Source organism: Netta rufina (assembly GCF_964035555.1).
Source record: "Netta rufina genome assembly, chromosome: 9".
NCBI lineage: Eukaryota > Metazoa > Chordata > Aves > Anseriformes > Anatidae > Netta > Netta rufina.
Window position 1 is genome coordinate 3,046,340 of NC_140132.1, and position 20,871 is coordinate 3,067,210.

General features: G+C 36.1%; 1 protein-coding gene across 1 annotated transcript in view; it reads right to left on the minus strand.

Annotated features, from left to right (window-relative positions):
- Positions 1-20,871, minus strand: part of RASA2 (RAS p21 protein activator 2) — a 50,582-nt gene that overhangs the window by 17,208 nt on the left and 12,503 nt on the right. The window contains exons 5-10 of the mRNA XM_084292177.1: positions 15,784-15,860; positions 7,691-7,774; positions 5,798-5,870; positions 4,474-4,550; positions 2,990-3,088; positions 663-819 (exon numbers count right to left, since the gene is read on the minus strand). Coding sequence (XP_084148303.1) covers positions 663-819; positions 2,990-3,088; positions 4,474-4,550; positions 5,798-5,870; positions 7,691-7,774; positions 15,784-15,860 — 567 coding nt within the window. The remainder of the gene's footprint in view (positions 1-662; positions 820-2,989; positions 3,089-4,473; positions 4,551-5,797; positions 5,871-7,690; positions 7,775-15,783; positions 15,861-20,871) is intronic.

The following is a 20,871-nucleotide window of genomic DNA, read 5'->3' on the forward strand; positions in this document are numbered from 1 at the left end:
CTAGTAAAAATCTTAGTTACGGCTTCCTCTTTCCTTTCCTTCTCCTCTGCCAATGCTTCGATGCTGAAATGAAGAAATTGTGTAAAAGACCAAGTAACTATAGTGACTATAATTTAATTTCTGGCTCATAATGCTATGCTAGCTATCTACCACACTTCTATCTTAGTCACTATGTCTGAAGGGAGACATCCACTCATGCTTAATATACTAGAGGAGATGGCAGCAACTTAGAAGAGGTGGAATTAGACATCAATTCGGAAGCAAACCATTTTTGACAAAGGTGATTGTTCACCCTGTCAGTGCCAATAATGAATTGATGTTCCTTGGAAACTTCCAAATCCAGGGGTCAAAACCCCCTGGAGAAGTGGGAGAAGACAGTGTTAGAAAGAAGCAACTGACAAGTAGAAAGTTTTTTTTTTTTTTTTTTTTTTTTTTTTTTTTTTTTATTATTGTTTCTAGTCAGACAGCACTGGTTACTTCACTGTGTTTGTTGGTTCTTCTAAAATAAAATTTTGGTAGTTTGGAACAGAACTAAATGCTCTACACAAGCTGCTTACTGAGTTGCAGCGGAAGTAATGAAAAAAATTCTTTGCATAGTCCCACGTAGGACAATATAATTCATTTTAAGTCTTTGTTTTAAAAGTAATTTTCAACAGAAGTACCTGAACATCTGATGATTTTAGCAGCAAGTTTCTTAGAGAAACATAGTATTCAGAGGGAAGTACACAGTCTTCAGTGTAGCAAATATTTAATCTAAGTGATCCCAAGTCATCAGTTTTAGAAGACTTGTTGCCATTTTCTCTTGGTTGAAGCAAGTACCTAAAAGAATAAGGCAATTCTAAAATATTAAGATTTACATTTTATTAGTTTGACTAATTTTACAGTAACGCAAAATATCGCCTTTTGTTTCAGTATACACAAACTCAGACAACTGTTGGTAAAAGTCACATCAAAAAAGACTGAGAGTAAAGAAAAAAGAAGCAGTATTTGGTGCACCTTCAGCAAATAACAGAATATCTATTTATTTTCTCATTTCTTTGCAAACACCAGAATAGGATGTATTTCCAGGACCTCTGCTGGGATAACAGGAATAGTTAGAAATGATGTTGAACCTTCTTGTTTTACATCTGTGCTATGATTAGGGTGTCTTGACCTTGCAGATGAATAGCTAATATCAAGAATTTGAATGGTCTAGTCTGAAGACAGTAAAAATATGTATTACCAGTCTGCTTTCTTAAGAAACAAGATTTAAAAGGTTTAAATACTTTTAATGTAGTCTTTTCCTACTCTTAATACAGAATACATTTAAAACAATCCTTTGTTGGCTTTTGTTGTAGTTCAATTGTATTCCAACAGGAGGTGCAACAGAACAAAAATTTTAACAGCTTTTAAATACTGTCCCAGTATAGTTCCAACATTCAGACCAACAAACTAATTGTATCTTCAAATACTCTTTTACAGCCATTTACATTTGTATGTTTACAATCAGAAAACCTGATTATTTTTTTTTTTAATAATTAGATGTACTTCCCACAAGGGCATGCTAATATCAGGCACAATGAATTTATATGAAGTGCTTGACAGCGTGACTCAAGCTTATTTTTCCAATACTTTGTGCTACTATACTAGTGCTACTTCTTTATCTCTTGGGGTCCCATTGTACTTCAAAGCATTTCATGTGAACTAGTAATAGTTTAAGAAAAGTTATTTTTAATCACAGAACTGTTTTTATAAGCAGGTCATAATTGGATTAAAAGGGTGTTGACATGCGAAGTACACCTACAGAATGTATTAGCAGACTTAAGACCCTCTATCAATACTTTGTCAACCATACATGAGCCATATCCAAGAGCTATATGAACACTGGTAGTAAGTCCGTGATAATGCAAATTTTCTCTTAGCAGGTTTTTAAATGAGGCACATCATTGTGTTAACATTGTTACACAGCTTTTGATCAGCTCAGAGTGCTGGCAGAACAAGACTGAAAACAGTCAACTGACAATTGAAAAAAAAAAGACAAACATTTATTATGTTTAAGACTAAAACTCAAGAGTTCAACTCTGACACATCTAAGACACTTGGAGGCTGTCTGAGGTGAGTACATGGAGCACAAGCAGCCCTTGGTTAAGACCTGTGTTCCATTTAGTTCTTATTTATCCACTTCCTCTGTTTCCTTCATGGACATGTGAGGGCTGTCATCCTTCCCTTCCTCCACCCTCTGTACTGAAAGGTTCAATAAAACCAGAATATTCTACACACTTCAAGGCAACTGGATCTGCTGTACTCATTTCCTGCCACTAGGCATTTCAGACAGTAGAGGGTTTAGAGACTGGCTTTCTTCAGAAGAGAAGTTGCTACTATGTTATAAGCAGATGCCTCTCCTGAAATCTCTTTGTAACTTACCCTTCCAGCTTTCAAGCTTCTACACATGCTCTTTTGAAATGGCACTGGGTTGGTTCCAGAAGATATTCCCTCAACCTCCCCGAAGAAAAAAAGCACCATACTTTTTTTACTAGTTTTATTTTAAAATCAACTTTTCATCAGTTATTCTGGAAGGCTAACTTAGGAATTTAATTACAAGCAATGCAATACTGAAAAGTTCCAGGTTAACTGGTTAATCTGAAAAGTATACACAGACCACTAAAATGCAGCAAACTGAAACAGGTATATTCAATATTACCTTTCTTCACTCCCTGCATTTTCCACTCAAACACATTAACTATTCTGTGGGAGACGGCAGATTGGCAGAAGGGAAGAAGTACACGAACCCTCTGTCAAGGTTAATTTATTGAGCAAGAAAACCCTCTAGAAAGACATCTTACCCTTTGCACCTTGCATGTACAGAATTCTAACCTTACTCAGATGAACTAGACTACAACAACTCAAGCAGAACAACATATTTCAGTGAACAGTTAGAATAAAGCATATCCTTTGCAAGGGGAAATAGGCATGTTAGAATAGAATTAACTTATGAGCCATCATTTCTCACCATGCTTGAAAGGAATCATTTCTTAACACCTTCACGGGAACTTTAATTTCTCCTAGGAAGATGTCTTGTACCAAATTTCCATTGTTCCATAGGTCAACCCTGAAAATCAGAACATCGCTCATTATTTTTTTGTTCCCCAGAGTAATAAAAATCCTCAAGTTACAGCAACTGCCTTACAGCACTAATCCACATGCATGCAGGCAGGAAATGTTAGAAATGTCACTCCATTCTAATTAAATAAAGAGGACTCAAACAAGTGGCTTATTAACCCATAAAGAATAAACAAACAGTGAAAGTTAGACTTGCAGACCTTGCATCATTAAAAAAAGATTCCACCCCCAAAACTGTCCACATTTCTTCTTGAATAACTCAAGTGAACTTTTTAACTGATATATATACACATATCCCTCTCTAGTTGCTAAAACTGGGCACACCGCAATGCCACACCGACACATGCGCATGTTTTTCCAAAGAGAAGCTTGTATGTTTACAACCTCAAAAGGAATCACAGACTCCAGACATGCACCTTGTGTTTTTTTTTCTAGTACTTCTTACCTCGCTGACATTTCTGACAGACAGCAGATGTTAAGGAGAACAAAAAAAAATAAATACTAGATTTGTTGGGGCATGACTATTTTTCTAAAAATATTTGCATCTATAATGATATACACAATACTAATTAAGATATTCATGAAGCTAGTAGTAAAAAATGCACAAATTTAGTTCTATAATAGCTATTATCTAACCACTAAATTCTTCTGATGTCTTTTAGGAAACTTATGCTAGCCTTGAAGATCTTTTTGTCATTCAGTATATCTGGTGCATGTATGTGCATGAGCACAATAAAGAAAAGAAGCTGAGTACGGGGGCTCTCAACTGTTCTAACTGCATGGCAAAATTACAGACAGACCTGCTCTAAGAGCAGAGCAACAGGAAAGGGGTAATGTACCCCTTTTTTGCAAGGAAAAGATGCAACACAAACGTTTCTCTACGAAGTAACGTGAAACTATAAGAAGCTCATAAGAAGCCTTTTTTATTATTATTTAAAAAAAAAATAAAAAATACAGCTACCTGCATTTGAAACCACAGGCAAACATCAAGTATGCTGTTATCCTTCAGGACAAGTTCTGTACTCAATGTTCTGCCCAAACAGTATGTACTGACAGCAGGAGGTCCTCATGCCTCTTTACCCACAGGAAGGAAGTTTAGACCACTAGATACACTCTAGCACTATTTACTTAAAAACTAAAAAAAAACCAAACAAACAAAAAACCACCACACCACCATTTCATCTTCAGTAAACAAAATACTACAAGATTTGAGTAATATTCTATGTTAGAAGGATCTTTAGTACAAATCTATCCAGTAATTCTCTAAAGCTACATCTTGAACAGCTACAATAAAACATTTCCTTATTGTCTTGAAGTACAGTAACTTATGATGATAATAATAAAATAAATTATTTTATAATCTACATAATTTACCTGACTTCCAATTTCTCAATGTCTTCTTCTTCCACCTGAAACTGGGACTTTTTGGTGTAACTGCTGGATCTGGTTACCTGCAAGTAGAATTTTTCTATTAGCACACTTTTTACTGTTGTATTACACAACTCAAAAACCAGAAAATCTCAAGACTAACACTGGTAAATAATTACTATTCCTTTTAAACAAGGAAAACATTCAGTTTACGAAACAAACTGGCTTTTCACAGAAAGCAGGTTAAAAAATGTTGAGAAGAGGTCACAGGAGAGCCTGATAAGGGCTAGCTGAGATCTAAGGGAACTACAGTACAAATCTATTAGAAAAAACAAGAAGGAAATATGACATTAAACTGTCAAGAATTTCTTTGGTTTCAGCATGAGCCGGAAGAAAGCATTAAGGTTAGTCTTCAAACGTATAGGGAAACAAGTAAGAAGTGCACTTCTATTGCCCTAGTTATATCACGATCTTATTGTTATACTTTCTAATTTCTTGACTTGTCACATTCTCAGGTTAACTCTGGTAAATCAGAAGTCATTAAGCTACTGGAGTGTTTTTTGATCATAGTTTTATCCTATTATCTGACTTCCCAACAAATCACATTCAGTATCTTGAGCAGGTAAACTGAAACACATGCTATACTTGTTACTCTATACTTAAGTAGGGAAAAATGTCTCACTGAAGGCATGCAGCAGAATCAGGATTTATATAAACACAATAAATTTGAATACATTTAAGGCACAAATTTTACTACTTTTAACTCTCAAGTGAACCATACAAGCAATGTAGTTTTTAATTACAACAAAATCAGATATAAATTTGGAGTCATTATTCGGCTATAGTAGGGCAACTCAAGCGTAACTGAAATCAAATCCCAAATAAAAAAAGTTAATGCTCTTTTAATCAAATCATGAAATTAGCCTTTATTGGGTATAATTGCTATGTTATTTTATTAAGGAAATAAATATATTTCTCAAGCTGAAGGCTCTTGAAAATATTTAAGTTGAATTCCACAGGATAGGTTCAAGTTCTGAGAAAACTCCTATTGGCAGCAGATGGTATATAAAAAGATTAAAGATAACAAGTTATCTTTACATATGTGCTTATTAAGAAAAGTCTCTTTTTACATAGCAATCAAAAGGGAATGCTATTGTCTGACAGTCCACAGCAACGTAAGGATGTCACTCACTTATACTGGAGGGGTTAGCAAAAGCTCTTTCATTTGCTTGAAGAGAGCTTTCTGCATTAGCAACTGCTACACAGCTCACTTAAAAATATTTGAAGGATTGAATAAAATAGATAGACAGAATACCACACATAAAGTTACCTCAAAATAAAATGTTTCGTTAAACTGCGGATTGCTTGTTTTCTTCTTTACTTTGGTCTTCTTTTGGTCATTCCTGTTCCAATGTGGTAAAATTTTTACCATAGACAACTTAAACACACAATTATAAAGACATTCTATTGTCAAGAAGGGCCCACACATTTAAGTTTAAATATTTTGTCATTTTAGAGATCAATCAATCTTACATGATTATCTTCACAATATAGTCTGAGGTTAAAATTTCAAGCACTTATCAGTGCACCTGTTCAGCCCAAGTTTCGATTTCATTTCACAAATGTAATTTGCACATAAGGTAAAATATTTTAACAATTCATTAAACACTTCAAGCTTAAACCTATAGGCAATTTTGTTACCACTGCCTGCAGGTTATGAGCAGAGTTTTCTCGATTGTGTTCAAGTGACCATTTTTGTTTTTCCCATTTTCTTTTGGTAGAGAAATACCCGCTATTTCTTTACACAGACAGGCTTACACCAAGCTGTTCAATGTTTTCATTAGAAGAAACTGCTGTTAATACTGAATTCTAAACAGCATAGGGACAAACAAACACTCCCAAGTCCTTTCTGACTTATATAAATAAAAATTACAGGTTTTTACATTTTAAACATTTATTATAAAGTCTTATTTAGCTAGTGAAAGGCTATGGTAGTATAAAATGCTTTATAAAGCAAACAAATATATAATGTGGGTGAAGAAAAACAGAGAATGTAGAGGAAAAGGTGTCTCCTAGCCTTCAAACAACTGTTTTCAGGAGGTTCTGGCTATATAAATACTCTGCTCATGGTACATGAGTCAGCCATGCATGAGATCGGAAATTCTTAACTTCTGAACTTGTCAGATTTGCACGTATGTGCCCATACCACCAGGATAAATATTGTGCAAGATCAACCTTCACCCTGTTCCATCTGTATCACAGGACTCAGACAGGAAATAGCTGTCAATTTACCTTTGACAATCAACAACACCATGCTTTCCAAGTATAATGATAGACTCTCCCTAGGCATCTTAATAAAAAGAAAAAAGAGTAAAAAAATAAAAATAATAAAAAACGACACCTAAAAAACCTGATCATCCATTATCAAGGAGAAAAAAACACCCCGTTCACTTAGAGTGGATTCAGAGACCATTCTTCAGAAGTCTAACACGTGCAAGCTTTCTAGTAAATGTCCTGGTACTGTGCTCATGTGACAGCTCACCAGTGCCCAAGAAAGTGGGGATGAACTTCGGTTTGAGGTTGCAAAAAAGCAATTGATAGCTAGCTTACGTTACATGTTATTGGACAGGGACTTGCAGACAGAAAATGTGTGATAAGGGATTTTCATAAACGAAAAACCCCACCAGCTATTCAGGATTACTGATTCAAAAAATATAAAAGAAAAAAAACTTGAATTGTGAGTAATTTGAATGTGGCAACCTGAAGATACTGCCACTAGAGAGGTCTCACCAGAACCTCTATCATCTTGCTCTCACCCAATTCCCAAACATTTGCTGCAAAGAAACTAATAAATTAAGGAAAATGAAACAGAAAAAGGTGAGTGAGAAATTGACTATATTTATTTGACTAAATTTGACTAAAACTAATAGTAAGCACAGTGCAGATATCAAGAGGTCAGTCTAAAACTCGAGAGTTATGAAGAAACTAAGCGTGATAAGTGGTTCCTGGCTAGTGCTGGCCAGTCACAGAGATCAAACATATTCATAACTTTCAGAGGATGGGGAGAATACTATACCAGTGGAAAACGTGATGTGAAGTATTTTTCTGAAAAAAGCAGTATTATTTAAAACCCCCTGTATTTTAAAGGTTTTGCTTAAAACTTATGGATTTCTTTTCCAGATCACAACATTTTGGATTCATTCATTTTATAATAAAACGTTACCTGGATGGACCCACAAGAGAGACTGTTGCATAAGGGTCACAATTCTGTCCATTTATAAGAGGCAATCCATGGCATTCCTTTATGCTAAAAATGAAAATGCAAACAGCAGATCAATTTATTTGGTTTTAAAAAAATAAAAACACAAGCAATCCTTTCTTTTTTAAAACATTTTTGAAGTCCTCTCCTCTCTCCTATTAGTATAAACTTTGAGGTAGATTTCTTTATCTGTAAGATTTCTTAATCTGTAACTACAGATTTCTTTATGATAACACAAGGCAATACTCAGGCATACAGTCAGACTTCAGAAGCTTTGTGCGGAAAAAATCTTGGAATTGCTTCAAACAAAAACATTCCAGTATCACACATGCATGACAAAATACTAAGTAAAATGATCCCCCATGTTAGGGGAAAGTGCAACCTTCATTAATTTTTAAATCTGATTTCTCAAGGCCCACAAAAAGCTACTGGGCCTCATCCATGATGGCAGCAACTACATTTGGAACGCATTAAAATGGGTTTGAATGTTTTCTTTCAGCTAAACGAGGTTCTGAGTTGAGTATGCAGTCATATCCTGAAATATTATTTAAAATTAAACATCCAAAGCTATTAGTGTATAGCCCTAGCATGTCTTGGTTCCTTCCATGCTATTCAGCCACAGAAGGAAAGAACAGTTTATCCTTAAAAATAGTTCCAAAGGTAACATCCAAACTCTCTTCACGGTAGCATATGATCACAGTTAAAACGCCCTTTTAAAAACATAGCATATAGCATACAGATTTATATATATATATATATATATATATATATATAAAGCATACAGCAAGCTGTAAACTGATGATTAATAAGTACAGAGCTATGCTGTCCATCATTTCTGATGCAAAGGGGACAGGATGATTTTAAAGTAATGTTCATGGGAACACAAACACTTGTTCTAGATCCTTTCTGAAGGCTAGCAATTTCTGAATCACCATGGCAGCAACACTAGTAGCAGCAAAGCTGGGCCTGCAAGCCAGTTAACCTTCAGATGCTGCCCAAATGTATTAACTATAAACAGCTGCAACAACAGAAGTAAAGCAAAACAGTGTGTAAACTTATAGCAGAAACAAACTTCCTAGCAAAATGGTGCAGTCATGCATATTTTAATATTTATTAAGTCCAGAAACATTTAATGGATTACAAAATTTCATAAACAGTTAAGACACAGAGAAGATCCAAATGTTACATTCACTCTCTCTTTTTTAAGTATTTATTTTTAAATAACATATGGCCAGAATTTAACTGAAGCAACACAAGTAGGTTCTGTTTGCCATAATCTGTTTTAGTAAAAAACAGAATCTAGGTAACTTACAAAGAAATTAAACATTTTTTTCTGCTCTAAGTTGACACAAATAATCAAATACATGCTCTAAATACTGTTACGTGGAGTTTTATGTTGTGCAATAGTTTGTAACACAGCTGAGAGCCAATGAAGTTTAAGAAAGTTGCATAGCAGCAACAGTAGTTATATACTGCTAAGTAAACGCCTTCTGTATGTAAGAAAACAAAGTTAGAAAACCTGCAAGGGTTGCAAACTCCCTCCCAAGCTGGGAAATAACAGATATTAACACTCCTGTGCTGTCTCAGAACTCCACCCTCTTTGGAGCATGCACTATTACAAACCAGATGCTATTTTCCTCAAACAAGTCCCTTTGTGTAAGCCAGTTCAGGGAACATTTAGTGCTGAGCCACCACACAATCATTTGTTATTTTTCTTCCAGTTTTTAAGCATGTGGCCTTCAGCATTTCAGTAATTTTTGAATCACAATGAATCCTACACTGATTACAAGCCCACCATTTAAACGGGTTCTTGAAACATCCAGTTGTTTCCTAAGCATTAATTGATTCCTCCTCCAACACATACATGACATAGAAGAGTGGTGACAAAATTAAACCGTCTAGACTCCAGTCATTTAGGTAGCTGATTCGAGATCAATACTTGATCTAGGACTAGGACTTAATCTTTCCAACTATTAGGCATTTTGTAATACTAAACTTAGTATTGTTGTAGCTCCCAGAGATACCTCATGGTACTCGCACCTGAAACTGAGTAAGTCCGCCTCAGCTTGACTCTCAGAGGAAATCAACATCAGGTGGCTCAAGTCAAATGTATCTGGACAGAATTCAACTATTTCAACAACAACAATTTCTCTTCATACAGCCTCACATTAACCAAACTCATGGATTGCTCTAGCAAATGGACTTCGGCAGCTATAGAAAGCAGCTTTTACTACATAAAAAGTTTCTAACTCCTTCTCTGATCACGATGTGGCCTGCATTTGGATTTCCAGCAAGCTGGAAAACATTTTTCTGACAACTGCACAGCCCTGCAGCAGAACTAGAATCTCCACATTAATCACGCAGATCTGTCGCTTCAAGCTAATTTCATATTCCAGCCAGTCTCCTTGTGTAGGCAGGCAGATCCAGACTTCCCCTGTCTCCTCCTGCCCAAGTCCCAGCTCTGTTGTAAGCAAGATCTAGCTAGCTTACACAGCCTACCCTGTTTTAACAGCTCAAGAAACAAAACTCCACCCCAGTCCCCTGTCAACTTCTAGTATTCCCAAACCTGTGCTCTTCAAACCAACAGGCTCAGGTATTTGTTCCAAATTTATCTGACCTCCTCTCCTTCCAACCCTGAGTTGGCCAGTCACAACCATCCCTGCATTTGCCAGTCACAGTCTCGAGTCTGCTTTGGACACAGTATTTGACAGTACCGTTAAGTCAGCCAAACTGCACCAAAATGGAGGGTCCTCGTACTTCTCTTACTCCTGCCTTGCTCCTGTCACCAATGATGAGTTCCTTTGCTAATCTTACAGAAAGCTACTTGGGTTTTGATACAGTTTCAGTCAGGTTAGCAACCTAAATTAACCCAGTCATGCAAGAGAGCTCACAAGCCTCACAAGGTGGTGCAAGGCAAGCAGCCACCAAGGGTAGGAAGCCATTACACCAGCTCAGCAGGACCACCCTGGATTCTTACTCCCTAGGGGCTGAATACAGATGACTGAATTATTGCAGGTATTTTTAAAGTTACTAAACAAACAGTATCCAAACACATTCAGATTTGAAGCAGCTCAGAGTAGGCTCGACAGAAACAGAAAGGTGCAAACCCCATGAGCTTATCAGCTAGCAAATATCGTAACACTTTTACTTACCTAAGGAACCAGCTAGCAAACCTCATGTATATACTACCTTTCCCTAAACAATCAGACACCAGCATGCTAGAACTGCAACCTTATAGGACAGAAAAAGACAACGTTGACCAATCAAGTAAGAAAATAACAGTAAATATGCATTCCTCTTCTGATGACCATAATAAATCTTTCCAACATATGGCAAACATTTCAGCACTGACAAATGCTTTTGGCCAGCTAGGCTGGCACAAGCAATTTTCATTTGAAAGCCAGAAACCCTTAGTTTGACAAAGTAGACAGGAACATTAAAGCCTTTCATTTTATTCTTTAAACTACATCAAGATGTAGTCTAAGCAATAGCTAACAGAGACTGACAGTTACAATATCATGTAGAGATCTTTCAGGTTACATGAATTCTTGCTCCAAATCTCGGTAGTTTGGTATGGAAGAGGAGTTTTCTACAGGAAATATAAGCCTTTCAGACACTAATTGGTACATATTCAGCTCTTAAGACTGAAGTCCTTAAGGGAGAAACAGCCCTCAACAAATCCCCTCAATAACAAGAGGAACTCTGTACCTCTGCAATTCAAATTGACTAAAGTCCTCTAAGTGCAGAAACTAAGTAAGCATATGATATTGTTTCTTTCAGAGTTGAAGTCATCCTAAACGCAGAGAAGGAAAGCACTACCATCCTAGAGCTTAGTTTGGCACAAAAGCATTCAAGCACCATCTGTTGCAGCAGGCACAAATATGCAAACAGTGGTCACACAAACTTGTTTTTCTAAAGACTGCCAGAAAGGAGAGCTGCAAACATGTATTTTTGAAATGTGCTACTATACATGCCATTGTGGTTTTGAAAAAAGAGCCCGCATTGAGTCAGCAGGTAATCTATTGCGTTATCTTTTTCCCCTCCTCATTCACACATTAGAAAAGGAAACAACTACAGCCAGAGACAAAACAAAATTTTAATTCAGAAATGGTCTGTGGGTGTATTCGCGTGACATTTAACAGCAAGTTTCCAATCAACACAAAAATGTGTAAATTTAGGTTTTAGCCCACACTTAGTAGTCCCTAAAACAGCCTTTCACCAGATGAGGAGAACTTTATCCTTTATTTCAATATGCCAACTTCATTGATGTGGGACAATTTCAAGTCTTAATTTGACTTTAACCAGGTAAGAATGCATGTCAACATCGTGTTTTTAGAACACTTTAACAAGCCCTAGATGGCTTCTGAAAATCACACCTTCAGAGAATTGGCCATCATTTGTTTTTCCTCCCTGATACCAAGTAAGACCAGATTAGTCACTTGTGTATCTTGTATAAGATCGCTGTGTCTACTTGAACAAAGGCTGCAAACTTCCAGTTTTTAAGGATTTTTTTTTTTTGGTTGACTTATCCACAGCTTTGCTGATACTGCAAACTGTAGTCTAAGATATTAATACTTATCCTTCCCCAAGCATTCTTCCCTTATATAACATCAAGGAAGATCCTACCAAGGATAAAAATCACACAAAAAAGTAGAAGGTGGGGGAGGTAGAAGACAAAAAGAATGAGATATTCCTGGTACAACAACTGACCATCCCTTCCCTATATGTAGTATCACTTACCTTTCTAAAGACACATTGCTTTCCCAACAGCTTCTTGTTCAGAAAAGGTTTTAGTATACATACTAGCATGAAAAATTAAGCCTTCCTCCTTCCTACCTTAGTTGTAAGAGGCTAACACCTTCATCAGTTGTCAATACTCTTAGCTTTTAAAAAATGCTTCCTGCTGGAATCACATTCCATTTTTAAATCATCATGTAACCCATTCAGAAGACCAGCAAAAAAAATAAAAAAAATAAAAAAAAGCTTCTACAAACATGTCTACAGAACAAAAATAATAAGAATCCATCTTCTAGTCAGGTCTAACCCAATCACTTTGGTTCAGCCACAAAAGGGTGACCAATGGAACTCCAGATAATGATCAGAACCACAGCCCTTTAATTACTTGCTACTGTCTGTGTGCTTAACATGATCTTAACATGAGCTGAACTATTTTTCATCTTTGTAGAACTTCTGTACTCCCAGGGAATACATGGTGGAAGTCTATTAGAAATTTTCCTATGCAAGAAGCCAGCACAAGTAGTTAGAATGCTCTTATTCAACAAAAAAAATATATAACTGGTGAATGTTTAAAGCTCCCCCATCTTATTACATGTCCAAATGAATAGCCTCTCAGTGCAGTAGAACATGGCTCTAAAAAGCACGTAGTATAGCCCATACTTTAAGAATTACTGTTTCTGCTATTTGTTTTTTATTTTCCTTTGGCCAATAACTTGCTCAGAGATTCAGACAGAGCAACAAGAGGTAGGAACAGAATTATATCTATGTCTATCTATCTATCTATCTGACTCCTCTTTTTTATTCAAACTCATAGCTCTGCTACTTGCTATTTTTCAGCTTTGTTAAAGGACTTACTAATACAATAACTTCTCAGGGCCTGGTGCCTGATGAAATATACGTATAATTATTTACCCTCTGAAATTTAGAAAATAAACAGACCTTTAAAAAGCTAATGTGTTCTAATAAAGAATCTCCTTTGTTTTCTATAAGTTCTTCCCAGTTCTTTAAGACCAAGCATCTTAAAAATGCTTTCACATCCATTCCCGTAAAACTACATCCAGCAAGAGATTTATTTTTAATTCTCTCATACGTACATCCAGAATATATTTCTGTACAATATATTTCAAATAAAGCAAGCTGTCTTAAGACTATCAAAATACTAATTTATTTATTTTTTTTTTTAGCTGCAGGAACTCCTGTTCATTTCATAATCTCAGATGCAAACAAAAGTGCTGATGTAACACTGCAGTGTCTAACGCACAATCTTCTCCCATATGCCAGTGAGTGGGTGAGTACAGCAACCACAAGAGTGCCCTGGCTTCCTTTTGATCATTTATCTCCGTCATAAAGGGATTCTAAGAGAGGGCATGGTGAGTAACCCACTTCCTACTCAAAACTGCAATCTAAAAGAGTAACTTTCTAAAACAACTTTTCTTCATCATACCAAAAATCAAAATGAAAAAATAATTAGTTTAACTTAGAGTGCATGGGTATACAAAAATTAAATAACAAATTTGACATCTACAACAAAGCTAAGTTGGGAATAAAACAGCTTATAAAACTCCAGCTAGCTTTTTGGTAGTGAATGGTCCATGAAGAGAAAGCTGTTCTAGTCCTGCCTTGTGCAGCGGGAGGGATACGAAAATACAAGCAGCAAGACATCTTGATACTCCAAGCTGCCACCTACCACACAAGTAAAAGACCATTCAGAATTATCTTTAAGTTAAAAATAAACATCTACATACAACAAGTTTCCACATCTTAACTGAATTATCAGCCTACAATAGCTGTTAAACATTACCAGTTTCTCTGCCTGAGCTGCATTACCTAACTAGCTTCCCTTTTCATGCTAAGTAACAGAAGAGTGAAGGATTATTTTGCTAGGTCTTGCTCCAACTAAATTACTCATCTCAGCCTAGACGGTAATTCAGAAAGAAGACGGCTTAAACTTTATAATGAAAATGCCATTAGCAAACTTGACAGTGCAATGGTCTGCCCAGCCCCCAGAACGGATCTGAGTGCAAAGCCGCGGAGACAAACGGAAGACCACACACCACTTCCTCCCCCTCGCAGTTTCGCAATACAACCATTCTTCAATGCTGAATTCTCAGACAGAGAAGCTTTAACAACATAAATTAAACTCACTCTCTGAATAATTAGATAAGTTAATGAACGATGCTGAAAAACAAGATCAGAAAGAATCTGACCACCTTCTGAGTTTTTTCATCTTAACCATCCCATAGTTTTTATAACCCCCTTGTCTGTACCTTGTCTTCACAGGGCCTATCCCACAGCCTGTTAGGAGACAAGTGCAGAAAAGTCTTGTTTCTTTCTAAAGCACTAACAGAATGCAGAACTGCTTTTTGAAATTCTAGCTTGTTCCCTTGAACCTTCCCTATGCTGAAAACACAAAGAAGAGCTGAAAAAAAATGCTGGTGATCCCAGTGTCTGCCAGTCCCTGGTTTCCACCAGACTTTTCAACTACAGGAACCAGCTTGCCAGAAGCAACACAGAAGGCTGTCAGACTTCTTCCAAAATGAGGACTAGTTTCTTGAGAGACCAGTATCTTAAAGTATATCCTTATCAGAAATACTTTTTGAGCATCAAAACATTGTATAGCTGCATTTGTATTGGCTTCTTACAAATTTCTAGCATTAAATGTATTGTTTAATGACAAATAACAAGAAATGGAATGATCACTACATGTGGAATTTTAGTTTTCTGTGAAAAAAGGTCTGTAACCTTTACATTCAGACTCCAGAAGTTATTAAACACAGCTCTAAAAGTAACAATGAAACTGCAGATTAGTTAGTGTTTTCTAGTATATGTCATTTTGTGCTTTTTCTTTAATATTGGTAACAGTTGCCTGGTATCCTCTACCAATTTTGAAATCACATACACCAAAAAAAATATTATTTCTATGATGTTCTTTAGCATGCTGTAATGTCTTTACACTTTGTGTCCAAAATTAAGTTTGATAGTGAGAAGTCTGAGTTGTTGCTAATACATTTTACTGAAATGTGGCAATGTTGTGCTTCCCCAAAAAGGCAACTCCGTCACTTTGTTTTTTTTATAAATACTGCTTACCATGGTTAACCATGAGAAAGTCATTCTGAAGCAAATCTAGAGGTAGATTTTCACATACCAAAACAAAATACTACTACTTTTCCCCCCAACAAGGTAGGCTCCAAGAAAAAAGCCACATAAAAAAGAAAGACATTACTGGTACCAGGACATGCAGACATTCAGTACTGGAAGGGACAAATCACATTATGCTTTAAGAGACAACTCAATATTTAAGGATTAATGTATTTTCTTACTGTACTACTAGTTGCTGGCACACAGATCCATTATCTGTTATCAGCTCGTTCAGTTTTAATTCAAGGTGAACTTTTCCCTGAAAAAAAAAAAAAAGAGAAGAAAAACACCAATAGTTTTAAAAGACTTTATTTTAATAGTAATTAGAACAATAACATGGTTTATAGTTAAAAATCACTTAAAACAAAACACTTAGCTATTCTAAAGCATATATCCTGTGACTATGTTTGAACTCAGAGATACAATGATTAATAGATGCATTACCATCCTCAACAGCAGACAGAACACAAATTGCGTCAAGCCTCCACAGATCTAACATACAAAAAAACCAAAAACATTTCTTCCCACATGAGGAAGTACCAAGAGCAGAAGTCCCTCTCAGTTTTTTTGCCCCACGCACGGGATGAACCCCTGAACTAACGAAGGGTAGATTTAAAAGCATTTCGGGTAAAAGTTCTAAAGTGACCTTAGAATCAAGCAGCCAGGTATATTTAGAAAAGTAGACCAGTAGCTGGTAATAGTAATTACCAATAGTAATATGTTAGCCACAGCCAGTAATCTTTAGTATACATCTGTGAAATACAGTCCAGTCAGGCTATCCTCTAGAAACCCTAGCAAATTCCAGCGCAGCTTTAAGCTGGTTTTCTCCTTTTCTTCTTCTGAGATGTCAGGTGATGTTTGGCAGTTACGAAGATGTATTAAAAAAAAAAAAAAACAAAAACCAAAAAACACAAATAATGGCACAGTATGGATTAATATACACCTTTCTTAGTACGATCAAAATTTGGTACTATAAACCTTGCTCCAAACATCTGCTGTCTTGACAATATTGCTACTCCTTTTACTGCTTGAGTGTTTGTGCTGGCTTTCACACCCATGAGGTAAGACCATGATACAGTCTTTCCTGTGTACCATGATCTCCTTAGTACACCTGGGATTCAACCACTTGCTAACATCAGAAGACTCTGGTCTGTCCATGATCACGATTCCTGCTCAACAGAACAATGAATTTGGCAAGAGTCAGAGAAGTGATCTGAAAGATAGTTTTGAAGTATTTTGAAGGAAGCAAGCTATAATTTTAATTACAGTTTTGCTGCTACAATACTAAAATGGAAATAAAACCCCTAGCTGACCTTGCACACATTTCTAAAGCACGTATGTTTTGACATAAAACTGAAGTGTTATTATTGTAAATCCCCTGGGGCAAAGGCTGTATTTCTCTCTGTACGTCACATGGGAGGAGAAGTGAAGTTTCTTTTAAAAGGAAGTCTTAAACGTAACTATTTTGGGATTCCTGCCAAGTGTTTTGAAAACTTACTACATGCGTTGGAACACAGGTACATTAAGAAAATATTTGTCAAGCAGAGACCTCAATTACAAAAATAGATTTATCGGATAAAAACAGTATACTGAGAAGCTCACCAACAGCCTTACACAGCAAAGTTTTTGAATGACAAGCAAAAAGGCAACCTTGTTAGTATTTATGGTAACAACTAGCCTGACTACTAGTACACAGACCTCGTGAATGCCTTAAGTGTCTACTGTGCTCTTCTTTAAAAACAAACAAAAAAAGCCAAAGGCCAAAAAACAAGAACAAAAACAACTCACAAATCAAGTGTTTTGCACAAAGTAGAAATATAATAGAAAGTTTTCTACTCTTGGAAACATTATTTGTAACTGTAGTTGCTTCAAAAGTCAGCATCACAACAGCTACAGTAAAATGGCTGTATCTATGTGATTACTTCCCTGATGAGTATGTAGAATATCAAGTACATTTTTGTTTTGTCTACAGAGAGCAGCATGATGGTTTGCTAAATTAGCTGATCTGCAGATTTATATCAGAGCTTTCGACATAGTATGCAACTGGGTTTTAAGTGGGGTTATACAGATTTGTTTTAGACTGAAATGCAGACAAATGATCGATTCTTATACAATAAGAAGCACACAAAAAGGCATGAAATGGGCTTTTCACCTGTCAATCTCTGTGTTGTATAAAGGCAAAGTGGTTCCATTTTAATTTTACAAATAGATTGACACTTACCTTTCCTGATACTGCCTAGAGGAAGATAGAGCTGTTAGTTGTTTCTAAAATTCAGAACCACAAAAACACTTGATTTGCACAGTTGTTTTTTTCTTTTTAATATTTAGATCATTTCCACATTACAAAATATTGCAAGTATCTATACTAAATTAAAGTTTTCTAAAGCTCTTAAGTGGAAACTGGGCTGGCAAATGTACTTTAAATACATATGTCAAAAGACAGTCACGCGCTATGCCCACATTTCACATACGGGATCACACTACTGTTTTAAGTGTACCACAAAATGTTTTTTGACAGTGTTGTTTTTCCTTCATAAAAACTTCTCTCCTTTAAATTTAAGGGATGGAAATGCATGCTTTTATTGTCTAAAAGGTAGGCTACAACTTTATTTAACCCACACATTCTCAGTAACTCACATTCCGAGTTAGTAATGTTAGAAATGCTAGGAGTTATTCTCCAATTCCTCACTCAATATCAGAAACTCTAGATTGCAGTATTTCTCTTGAACTCTGTCCTACTCTTTCCACTTCCCCTAACTCTATGGAAAAGGAAAAACATCACAAATGAATTGCTGAATTTGTAGGAATACGAAAATCATCTTTATGTCATGCAAATTACACTAACATCTCAAAAGAAATTTTCTATGCCAGAAGCTAGAGAGCTTTTGTATGAAAGGAGAAAAAAAAAAAAAAAAAAAAGCTGAACAAAAGTTCACTAACACAGCCCAGGTTATCCACTCAGATCATCTTTAGTAAACTGAAGTCCTCACAACACACGCCAAGTAAAAGTGCTCCGAAATACTCCACAAATTATGTGCCAGTCCCACATTTAGCATGATAGGCAATAGTTAATTCTGTGAACCTACTACACAAACCTCTCTACCTACCAGATACAGGTTCTGTCAGCTTCCAGTTGGCTTCTTTCCAGCTTTCTCATTTTAAGTCAGAGCAAACATATGCCCTGTTTCTGCAATGCGCCACATCTTGCGGCCTTCCACTCTGAGCATTGTACACTGGCCCACAGCTCTGTAGTCCTAAAAAAATCTATTCCACTCGGATCATCCCGAGGTTTACTCTACCTCGACATTCCTTCTTTCTTAAGTTTACAGATCTGAGCCATTATAAATCCACATGCTGGACTGAAGCTCAATCTCCATTTTTCCAAACAAACCTATGCATTCTACAGGAAGGCCAGGGGAGTCTACTGGAAGTACAGTAGTACAGTAATTGTAAAACCTATCAACGTTAAGAAAGAAAACAGCAAACAAAGTTATCTTCAAAAACCTTAGAAGTGCGTGAAAGATTTTGACCTTATATATTTTACAAACATAGATCAAATCTTTACAAGATTTTTCACTCTCATTACAAGTAATGGAACAGATCGAGGGCATGTTTAACAATATGACCTCATTTCAAACCAGCTATATGAAGACCAACAAAACAAAACAAGGCAAACATGCATTTTAGAAAATTTAAAGCATTATTTGGGTTTTGCTAAGAAGTTTGCACCAGCTGCAGCTGAACACATACTGCTCCACACAGCTTTTCAAATACTTGATTTGCTTAGCATTCCCTCATTCACATATATTTTTTATACGCAAGAACTAATGGACAAAACAGGAAGTTTTAACAAAATTAATATCCATTCATATTATTGTTACCAGCAGCAAAACCACCAAAGACAAAAAAAAAAGCTAAGAACATAAAACAACAGATGCTTACTAAAAATTAAAGAGAAGTAATTTTTAATACACTTTCAATGGCCATGGAAAGGCTGCCTCCCTCCCCACATACAAAGTGAAGAAATAATGTACAACTTTGTTAAAAGAACAAATTTTAGCTTGAGGTTAACTTTGCTATAAAGAGCTCCCTCTTTGTATCTGTCTCTTTATATTACTATATCTGTAATATCTGGTCTACAACATTTTTACACCAGTATAACTACACCAGATGCAGTTATATCTACTAGAACAGTTACCACAGATTACCCGGAGAAGCTGTGGATGCCCTGTCCCTGTGCTTAAAGCCAGGCTGGATGGGGCTTTGGGCAACCTGGGCTGGTGGGAGGCATTCCTGTCCATGGCAAGGGGTTGGAAACTGGATGACCTTTAAGGTCCCTTTCAACCCAAATCATTCTGTGACAATATACAGTTGTTTATTTGTCAGTTTAATACAACTGGACCACGTTATTTAGTTCAGGTTGTTCAGCAAGGCAGCTTAAGTGGCATACTTTCATGCATCAGCAAAAGCTGTACAGCATAGCAAAAAATCATCTTGATAAGGTTGATTAAAACAACAGTAAGGCAGCTGACAGCAATATCAACTCATTTAGCAGTATCTGTGATCTCTACTTTGGGAAGGAAAAGACAGCAAAACAGAGTGGAAAAAAAAAAAACTCGTGCAAAAATAAGTTAAAACAAACAAATGGATAGTTGAGTTTATTTTATAAACCAAGACCATGTTTGAACTCAAGCATATAGTACTTTTACTTTGCTGAACTTTTAATCACCTCCACTTCAGATTACCAGTGTTAGCACAGAGCTATGGTACCACACTGGAAGATGGGTCTACACCTTCTGTGATAAGACTGCTTTGTGATCCTAGAAGTCCTAAGTTTATTACAAGTAAGGTGGTATTATGGAATGACTGATCTGTAAATCCTCCATCTCCTCCACCCCTACTTTATTTTTACTTTGTAGGAGTCAGCAAGTTTAATTCTTGAGAATTCCAGAAACGATATCCAAGGTTTAGGTAAATCCGAAAGAAAAGAAAAAAAAAAAAAAAGACTGCAGTAGCTATCTTAGCAACATGGCTAATAGATTCTCAAGAATACTGTTCTGTTTTCTTCTTCAACCAAACACAGAGTAGCTACAACTTCTAGAGTCACCTAATTTTAAAGTATCACTGGTATAATCCTGTCTGAATACTTGAAACACAGACAAAATTCAGCTCTGAAGTACAACTTACTTGTTGCAAGAAAGTATTGTGGAAAGTTGTTATGTGGGAAGTATTTCAAAATAAAATAAATGTATGAGCACAGCACAACAAGT